The following is a 10,777-nucleotide window of genomic DNA, read 5'->3' as shown; positions in this document are numbered from 1 at the left end:
GGGCGAACGCCGGCATATGCTTTAAGGCCCCCACACTACGCACTCACCAACATGACGAAGAAAGCCAACACCAGTCTGGTCACCCAGGGATGGGTCGGTGATAAGCCATGCCAGGTTACAGTGGACACTGGAGCATACGTCACGGTAGTAAGACCAGATATCGCCGCCGGATGGCCTGAAAGACAGCCAAACCCAGATTTCACGCTGCAGACCGTGTCTGGAGGATCCCTACCCATACTGAAAGAAGTTCTATTGACCCTTACCCTAGGGCGTCAACCTATTACAATGTGGGTTTTCGTCGCGAATATCACAGACGATCTCATCCTGGGACTGGACATACTACGCGCCTATGATGCGTCAGTGGATATAGGGCTCCAAACCCTGCGTCTGGCGGAAGAAGAGGTATCGTTATGGAGTCCTGGGGTAGGACCCCGTCCTTCTAGCTTGATAGTGGCAAAGGACCATGTGATACCCGCACGGAGCGAGGGAATAGTGATGGCTAAAATGGAGAATAGTCTTGGAGTAGAGAATGGTCTAGTAGAACCCAGTCCCCAGGACCATGCGCCTGAGGGAATCTACGTAGCCAGGACCCTAGTTCAGGACTGTCAAGAAGTACCAGTGAGGGTCATGAATGTTACCCACAAGGACCAAAAGCTCAGGAGAGGATCTCCTCTGGCGCACTGTGAGCCAGTAACACTCGTAGCTTTGCCCGAGGTGGAGCAGCCTCCAGCACCAGGTCTAACACCGAAATTAGCGGACGTGACCACAGCCACTAAGCCACACCTAAGCCCCGGAGAATTTCAGGAGTTAGAGGATCTCGTGTCCAAGTTCCCGGATATCTTTGCGAGGGACAACGAAGATTATGGAAGGACAAACAAAGTATACCACCGCATAGACACGGGAGAAGCCCGACCAATTCGACAGCCACCGAGGAGAATACCCCTGGCAAACCAGGCAGAGGTAAAGGAAATGCTCGAAAACATGCGAGGACAGGGTGTTATAGAAGAATCGGACAGCCCTTGGTCGTCCCCGGTCGTGTTGGTCAGGAAAAAGAATGGGCGACTGGATCATCTGGCGAGCTGAAAGGAAACCGCTCGAGACGAGCTTTGTTTTAAGAGGGGAGCGGATGTAACGGACGAAAAATAGTCGCTGCGAGAAGAGTAGCCGAAACAACAGGAGACACCGCAAGCACAGCTACGGGACGGAAAAGGAACGGGGGTACACCGTTAGGCTATTCGAGAAGAACAGTCTTAAGGAGGGAGCAGTGTGACATGTTGAGCTATGGATGACGCCCCTCCCCACCCCCGCCAGCCGTGATGCGCCGAGCGAAGCCGAAGTGAGCCCAGTCCTAGCATCCTGGTTGCTTTGCAAAGCGAAGTCAACAGCGATGACGTCACCAAGGGCAGCACTGGTAAACAGGATTGCGAGAGACGACGGTGGTAACAGCGGTTACTACCGCTAGCGTTACTTGCAACAGCGTCAGGCAACAAGGGTGCTTATTACGTGGCCGTTTTCTGTATTGTCCGATCGTGGCTACATGAGGCGCAGGGAAGGCTATCAACAGTTAGTCCTCGAGCTACCTCCGAGTTAGTTGCGAGTTAGCCAGCAACCAGTGAGTAGTATTCTGGCATTTGGAGTATAGTATTTGTAATACTGCAGATAGCAGTAATTGTGAATCTGTAATTTGGGTAATTGTAAGTGCGAATGTGAAATAAAATTCGCTATATCAAATACGGCGTGAAGTTATTTGTCGCGTTATACGCCCAATACGCGACAATATTATCAACGACGCAGCGATGAGGTACCACGGGCCCACGATCAACCGTAGGGGTAGCCAATGGAAACCTTCCACCCCGAAATTTAGGACGAAAGGAGGAGTTAGCCTCCCTCTTTCGTCAACCGCCGATTCAGCAAGTTAAAAATATAAATTACTGAATTTATGAGTCTTAGGGATCTGATCTAAGACGTAATAACCAGTTGTCAGCCGGAGGCCCTATTCGATATGTGTGCCACGAGATTGTGGATGGCGATATTTATCTGCATATTTATTGCAAGTAAGTCTCTTTGCTCATATTAGCCATGCTGTTAAACAATAGAGTTGATAAAAGTGTTGTTGTGTGATCTCGAAGTACAGTCTCCAGTGTATCCCAGAAAGCGCCAGGGTAGAATAGAGTATAATGGTGTAGAGAGTGACAGGCAATGAAGAGAAGCAACAGTCTCACGGTACTCCCCAACCCCAGAGGGAAATTAGAAAGAGAGTAGCGAGAAGGTGTTATGTAAACAGGCCAAAGGCGGCCCTTTTAATGTAAATATCAATGTAAATAGACCAGTGTACATAGTATAGGATGTACGCAGGGAGTTTTGATTCACCCCTTCACAACCTCCCCATCCACGACCGATCCCGAGCGACCATAACCAAGACAGCCGGCGGCAGCCAAGTGCAGCGAAGATTCTAGCAAAATGGATAGTGTCAGACTAAAGTAATCATATTTTCTCACCCCCTCCCGCCGAGGTGTAACAGGACAAGCTACTTTCAACTTGTTAAAATTTAGATTAACTCACACTCCTCTCTTACAGTATCCAGAATTTAGTAAACCTTACATTTTGATGACAGATGCTAGTGGCTGTGACATAGGTGCTGTTCTTAGCCAAGGTAAATTAGGGCAAAATAAGCTGATTCCATATGTTAGTAGATCGTTAAGTAAAGCCAAATTAAATTATGTAACTGTAGAAACAGAATAATTTGCCATTGTGTGGGCTTGTAAACATTTCAGTCCAGATTTATTAGGACATTGAGTTCAAACAGTTACAGACCACAATGGTTTGGATTTTTAATATGAAGGATCTGAGTTATAGGTTAATGAGATGGAAATTGTTATTAGATGAGTATGAGTACAAAATTTAATATAGAGCAGGACAACGAAATTGCAACGCATATAGGCTAAGTTGTTATTTTATTCATTGCTTGAATGTTAGTTAGTTATTGGAGAGGGTGGGTTCCCCATGCACTTAGACCAGTATTGGTCCATTGTGCTTCCCTCTATGATATTCTACCAGTCTCTCTAACCTACCGATAATGGTGCGTACCATCAGTTTCGCCGAGCAAGCGAGTTCGGCCTCACTTGCTTGATGGTGTCTATAATGCTTCCGCTATCTATCAGAGGCCTTAGAGACTACTGTTGGGCGGGAAACATCCTGGTATTTTGCTCAGTGATCTCCTTAGGAGATATAAGGTTCTTTTACGTGCCGTAAAGTTACGACACGGGACACACGGCTTAAAGTCCCTCCTGGAGGACTTATTCCCTGAATTTTTCCGCCGTTAAAAATTCAACGACTTCCACCGGGTATTTGAACCTGCGTAGAACGAGTCATGAGGTGGGAACCTTACCTCTAGACTACGGAGGCCGCTTTGCTTGAATGTTAAAATAGAAGAATTAACTGAGGAAAGAAAACAGTAATTTTTTTCAGAAATGTATAATTGTCCCATAGGATGTTACCAGAGTATTCAGAGAACAATGGAGTGTATTACATTTTATTTTTCATGGCCAGGATTAGAACAAGATGTGACACAATATGTAAAATAATGTAAAATGTATCAATTAAATAAGGAAACACATCCAAACATTAAGTTACCATTACCTATTACAGACCCAAAAACAACCCAATGCAAAAAAAGTATATTTAGATATAGTAGGACCTTTACTTATAATTGAAAGTGGTATGAAATACATCCTAACCTCTAAAGATAACCTAACTAAATATTTTATCACATTACCTTTGCANCAAAACAATTCCTCCACTTAATGCGATCTAGAGCTTTCTCCTTCAAATGACAGTATCCTCTTCTGTCCCCAAGGTCATCCAGCATCTTCTTACGTCTTCTTCCTCGTCTTCTTGTCACTTCTATCCGCCCCTCTATCTTTCCTTCAATAACTTCTTTTAGAAGGCAGTTTCTGCGTAAAACATGACCAATCCAATTAGCCTTCCGTTCTCTTATTTCGTGCAGGATATTCCTCTGCTCACTGACTCTAATTAACACTTCTTCATTTCTCACATAATCGGTCCAACTGATCTTCTCCATCCTTCTCCAACACCACATTTCAAAACTTTCCAGATGTTTCTCATCTACTGCCCTAAGTGTCCATGTTTCAGCCCCTTACAGAGCTATGCTCCAAATGTAGCATTTCACTAGTTTATATCTCAAATTTAAATCCAATTTGCTGGTAAAAAGATTCTTCTTCTTGCTAAATGCAGCTTTTGCCATGGCAATCCTAGATTTAATTTCATATGTACTCCTTCCATCATCTCTTAACAAGCTACCCAAATATTTAAAATATTTCACATTCTCCAGTTGTTTTTGGTCTATCTTTTGTGACTGGGGTTGGTTGTCTTGAAATTTTCATTACTTTTGTTTTTTCCACATTCATTTCCATGCCATAGCACCTTCCAATTTCGATTAGTCTATCAATCATCATACCCTGTAGCACAGTTTCTTCCTTAGCCATTAACACAAGGTCATCTGCATATTTCACAGTTTGAATAATTTGCCCTCCTAATTTCAATTCTCCAAGCCCGTTCAGAGCTTCTTTGGTAAGACATTCGCTGTACAAGTTGAACAAAATTGGTGATAAACAGCATCCTTGTCGAACCCCTCTTCCAATTTTCACACTTCTTGTCTCCCCTCTGTCCAGTCTCCCTATAACTCTCTGATCCATGTACAATTTACTAATCAATCTTCTTTCATCTGCATATTTCACAGTATGAATAATTTGCCCTCCTAATTTGAATTCTCCAAGTCCGTTCAAAGCTTCTTTGGTAAGGCATTCGCTGTACAAGTTGAACAAAATTGGTGATAGACAGCATCATTGTCGAACTCCTCTTCCAATTTTCACAATTCTTGTCTCCCCTCTGTCCAGTCTCCCTATAGCTTTCTGATCCATGTACAATTTACTAATCAATCTTTTTCACACCAATCAATAACTGTTTCCTTTAGGATCTGCATTAATTTGGTCCAGTTTGTTTCTTTATTTATATTATCCATATGTGTGTTTTTCTTTGTCATTCTGTATATATGATAGTTCTCCAGTGTGTTCAAATATTGCCCCTTCATAGCTGTTGCTATGATATCCATAGTGTTTTCTATAGTACAATATGCATGTCCTGTGTTTAATGTGTGTTCTGAGTATCCTGTACTGCTGTTATTGTACAAGATACTCAGAACTCATATTAAATACAGGACATGCATATGGTACTATAGAAAACACTATGGATATCATGGCAAAAGGTAGGAGGTGGCAGTACTTGAACACATTGAAGAACTATCGTATATACAGAACGACAAAGAAAAAACACACATATGAATAATATAAATAAAGAACTATATAACCCAATATACCACGAATTACACAATATCTACACAGAACAACATAGCAACACCCCACCACCTACCCCCACCACATCTACGCCAACAACATCATAACTCAATCAAAACGAAGACAACACACACACACACATACCCAGCAGTATAACAAACGCAGTCACAGGAGCAAGACACAACAGAAAGCACAGTGAGTATTGAAAATTATAATACCACAAGTAATAAATAAAATATGGAACGCGGTATTAATGAATAACAATTTCACGTTCCAGATACACACACGAAAGTAGGAAGAGTGCTCCGATAGAAGAGGATAGGTGTGACTCGCGTATTGAGATGCGACGTAGGGATAAAAAATCCTGAACAGTTTTATATTTTTAATATTTTTAACATCTAATATTTTTCAATATATATGATGAACATATATTTTAGTTATTTTAGTATGAAGACGGCAAGGCATACAGTGAAATAGTTTAACGCAAATTCAGAAGCACCTGAAGATGGCACCTTTGTGCCTAAACTTGTAGTGCAGGAGTGAAAAGTTAGGTGAATGAGTGTGTGCACTGTAAGACGGCTGGAATAAATCATGGTAATAATTTCTTTATAATAGTTAACACATAAGATTTTATGTATCAAGTTAAGAGTGTCTACCATAGTAAGTAAGCAGTAGAGTAGGAATAAGAAAGAGACAGAGTATTAGAAATTGGTTTATCACAGTGGAGTTAGCGAGTACAGGCAGGCAAGATGAGTGTTAGTCCGCTCTATTACATGACGGGACACACACTCACTTGGGAGTATGTAGCCGTACCACTGACACCACCATCTTTATTTGTAATCAGTATTCCTTTTTTAGTAATTAAAGATGTAGCAAGGAACATTCAAGGGTTACTTAGCCCAATTCTTGGTTTCAAGAATGGGGCCTGCTTCACTGCTACAAAGACCAGGCAGGAAGCACCCCGCAGAGTTTTCCTGGAAATTCAGTTCGAAAGTTGACCGGCGGGATCCTTTGGTAAAGTTACACTTGACAGGTTTTGAACCCCGTAAGTCAAAATTGGGAAGGCCAGCAACCCACGCTACTGGTATAATTGGAGCAGTGAGAATTATGGTTAACTCCCTAAATTCGAATTGTTCCAATCAGCCGAAATTAGGGTAGTAACTTGGAGGCGGAGCTGAAGCCGTGAAGATTTCTTGCTTCGAAGCAGAGTCAGTCTGCGAGAGGAGTCTCTGAAGAACTCTCCGAGGGTACAGCCGAAATCTAGCGTCGCTGGCAGTTTGGATTAAAAAAGTCAAAGTTAAAACAAATTTATATTTAAGTGTTTGCAGGAACAATCTCTGAATAACTCTTCAAAATTTAATGTGAATTTTACTTTGTGTTAAAAGTTTAAGTGAAAGTGTAATTCTCTGTGTTGTGCTAAAAGAAGCAGTCACTAAATACTTAGCCAGGGATCCGGTCGCCAGCGTTTGAGTGATTTCAAGGTGTTTCAAGGGAGTGCAACAAGTGCTGCTACATGTACGTGTATATCAAGATCTGCTAATTAAACAGTGTGTGGTAGTGGCTACCTACAACGCTCTTCTCTTTCCCGCTGACGCGTGGCCCGTATTCACCCTGAGACAGATTCTCATCGCTCTAGTGAGAACGCGGTACCTATCACCTGTAGTTTCCGGTTCATCCCCCCTTTTTCCCGAAATGTAAGCCTTTACAGCTAGCTTACTGGAGCCCAGCATTAAGGTAATCCATATCCCACAAACAATTGTCCACAACAACAAAAAGGGAAGCAGAACTGGATAAGAAGGACGCAGCAGCAACCTGCAAACTCGGAGTACCAACAGGTGAGAGGGAACGGCTAGAGGAGCAACTGCAAACAGCAACCAAGTGGCCCGAAGGACGGTAAGAGAGGAAAAGTGACGCCCAACGTAAAGGGCCCTAAAGAGGACGGTTACATCCTCGATATATTGCACTTGCACTAATCGAAAATAAAGCAACGTTTCAAACAGTTCCTGTATTGTTGAGTTTGTTGGTTGACGCGGAAACGTGTTCACAGTGCTGTTGCCTAGTAACGGCCCCCTCTCCTTGTTCCATCATTTAGACCTTCAGCCGTCTTGTCACAATATTTTAAGGCAGAAAATATAAACAAGCAGTTTTTTTTTCAATTCGCCAGCGTTTCGGTGTTACGGCGTTTCAAACAGTCTTTATTTCTTCTTCGTACATTCCTGTTGTGGAATATTCATAACGTCACATGACGTAGCTTATGGCTACGGCTACTTGCGACGGGAAAGCAGTATTAAGAGCGAAGTGAGATGTCCCGACATGCACTTGTATACTGCTTCGTGATAGTAATGTTAGTTACACCGTAGGAATACCGGCGTTGGTATCCAGATCGGAGGCAACCCAACGGACAGGACATGTGCCTGCGAAGGTACACCGAAGTCTAGCTAGCACACGATGGCTCGTCAGACACAGTGCAGAATAAGAAGGAAGTGTTAGATGCTGTACATACTAATCCATCAACGTGCACTCATCGGGCTGCATATTAAACCATTTTCTCGTAGAGTGCAGTTGGCATACAATGGGCTACAACCAGGAGACATTAACCTCTGCCTTCATTTCTGTCGAGGACTTCTATACAAAAATGTAAAGAACCTGTCTTATTGTGGACGTATGAAGCAACATTCACAAGGAATGGTGCAGATAATCACCAAATGCGCATTGCAGAATTCCCGTGCTACTCGACATTGTTCATTTCAATAATGATTTAGAGTCAACGCCTGCGCAGGTATCGCAGATGGTTACCAGCTGGACCATATCGTGTTGGTGGGATCTAGTATGCAGATGTCCTTGGAGGAACCTACTCCTTTATTGGAGAAAGTACCTTAGTGTTCCTCCTCAGTTTTACGCCATGAACAAACATGTTACGGATATATGAAGCGGCCGTGACGGTCCGATCGTCTGCCCTCCTCATTTTCATGATATAAATCCACTGTTTCTTTCTTCTGGGGATGCATCGGAGAAGACGATTATGCTATGGAAGTGCGAGAACTACCTGATCAGCCTCATCCTGGTGACTGCGACAGACCTTACGGACCAACTCGGAAACTGATTCGCGTCAGGGACTCTATTCGACGTCACTGTGCAGCTTGCGCGTGTGCCGGAGGAGGCGTTCTTGTGAAGACGTGCGTGTCATTCCCGCCACACGTTCAGTCATTTGTGTTAAAAGTGACGTAAAATACAAGCGGAAAAGAGTTAATGATTTCGAAATCTTTGCTTTTCATTCAAGGTAACTTAATGCAAATAAAGGAATGTATGTGTAAATAACCAATTATTTCATTTCCTTAAAACTGTCGAAACGTCGTAAATGAATAAAGGTGATGACTTGAGCAACAATTTATTTATATCTACAACTACCTCCTCCTGGGGTGTGCCCCATACATCCCGTCAATACAGAGGGGCACAAAAAAATGTATACACATTTTAATAGAGTATATCTATAGATATGTTCAAAGTTGAACAGAATGTAATATACAGTGTGTAGTGTGATGCTGTAACAAAAGATAGCCCTAGTCACACGAATGCCAGGGCCACCTTACAGGATGGCAGGAGAGTCGAAGAAAATAGACGGCGGAATATTGCGTATATATTTTGGGGACCTTTTGCGGAATTACTGGTCAGAAATCAGAACGAAATTTCGATTTCACTTTTATTATTTCATTAGGAAAACCTGATTCGTGGTCTTATGTTCGCATTATTTTTTTTCTTCGCACTACAGCCACAGTGGGCCTAGGCCTACCTCCATGAACTTCCCCGTTCACATGTTCGCATCTATTCCTGCGTATTCATTCTGTACGTGCTACGTACACTTATATTTTACACCTGTTGCAGAATAACACGACCGAAATTGATATAAAAACGCATTTCAAGTGTTTCGTGGTTGACCGAACTGTTTTAAAGAAATTCGGATGTCCTTCAAACTATCTGAAGTTGTAGCGTATAATCGAAAAGTGTACTGGGAGTTGTTTCAGACTATGTGTATATATACAATGGGTTGGGCGTTGCTTTGCCTTGACACAGATTTGTATTAGTCGGTCTATATTTAAAATTCTCCTTGTTCCTTTATATTACTACGCTGTGTAGTTACGTAAAGTGTGGAAAGAACCAGCCCTATTTTAGATTCTGACGTATAATAACAACATGAATGTATAAAGGGAGGGCCTTTTGACCACAGTGATCTATTGTGCTTATAATAATAATTTATTATGACTTACGACTTGCGTTGTATAAACATCGCGATTAACTGCGAAGTGTTCGTGTTTCCCAGCAAAAAAAAAAAAAAAGAAATGAAAGGCCGATCACCAAAATTCTTTCTTAAGGTTTACTGTATTTTCAAATCCAGCGTATAAATTTTGCGGAAGCATATACATTTTGAAACTAGGATGCCTCATGTTTATGATTGTCTTCCTCTCCTCTAGCACAGCGCTGGGATAAGTATGCGTAATTTAAATTCGCACTCCCATCACGTCACCAACTGCTGTCACCAAAGTCATCGAACTAAAATGCAGGAGTTCAAAGTAACAAACTGACCAACCTACTAGCTACGTACCTCGGTTACTTAACGACGCTGCATTACTTAAATTGGAAATCTAACGGCGATTGACAGCGAGAAGGCGATTATACGTATATGACGAACTCGGATGAAATTGTAAGCAAGCTGAAGTTTTTATATCAAGGCGTTATTGCGACTCTGGCTTAAACAGACTAGGCACAACAGATAAGACACTCCAATAGCCAATTATCTGGTCGAGACTGAAATCGAGTACTTCCTGAATGCAATGCAGCCGCGTTATTTCTCGGTCTACATGATTTTCTGAAAAGGGTACTCTACTATTTAAATAGGGTAAATTACTGTCTGAGTTTATCTACTTTATTCGCTTATGTTGCATCAACTCTGGAATATTTCCGTCATACAAGAGCAACTGCTGGAGGTGTGCCTTATTAAATGAAACTTTACAATTAATGCATATAAAAATAAAAAAGTTAAAAAAATATTATCCTAAAATTCGTTGATGCAGGTCGTAGTTATTTCAATGTATTTCATTATGGCGCGTCGTGCCATGTCCTAAGTTCCTGCCTCATACTCCTTTTTAGGTGTCTATGTATATAACACAGTGACATCAGGTTCTTTGTGAAGAGTAAATTTTTCTTACTTTATGATAAAATATAATGTAAGTTTATTTCATACAATATATTTCCGTCTACTATGCAACTTAGGTCTCTTTTGCTTCTCACAATATGTTTCGGTCGTATATGGCCATCATCAGGTGTCTAATTCGCAAAAATTGTTGCCAATTGTCAAACTTCTCATATCACATGTGAATGCGAATTTTTAAAATAAATAGACTTTAATT

General features: G+C 41.8%; 1 protein-coding gene across 1 annotated transcript; it reads left to right on the top strand.

Moving 5' to 3' along the window:
- Nucleotides 1–51: 51 nt before the first annotated feature.
- Nucleotides 52–1,083, top strand: LOC111871576. Its single transcript, XM_023864776.1, has one exon. It carries the CDS (start codon nt 52–54, stop codon nt 1,081–1,083), a length of 1,032 nt encoding a protein of 343 aa, XP_023720544.1.
- The last annotated feature ends 9,694 nt before the right edge of the window (nt 1,084–10,777 follow it).

The sequence above is a fragment of the Cryptotermes secundus genome, unplaced genomic scaffold (genome assembly GCF_002891405.2).
Source record: "Cryptotermes secundus unplaced genomic scaffold, Csec_1.0 scaffold1837, whole genome shotgun sequence".
Lineage (NCBI taxonomy): Eukaryota > Metazoa > Arthropoda > Insecta > Blattodea > Kalotermitidae > Cryptotermes > Cryptotermes secundus.
Note: the sequence above shows the minus strand (reverse complement) of the source record. Positions and strands in the feature narration are given on the sequence as shown.

Bases quoted from the DNA above. Each gene is read 5' to 3' on its own strand.
- LOC111871576 (XM_023864776.1), top strand. From the start codon at position 52: ATGACGAAGAAAGCCAACACCAGTCTGGTCACCCAGGGATGGGTCGGT.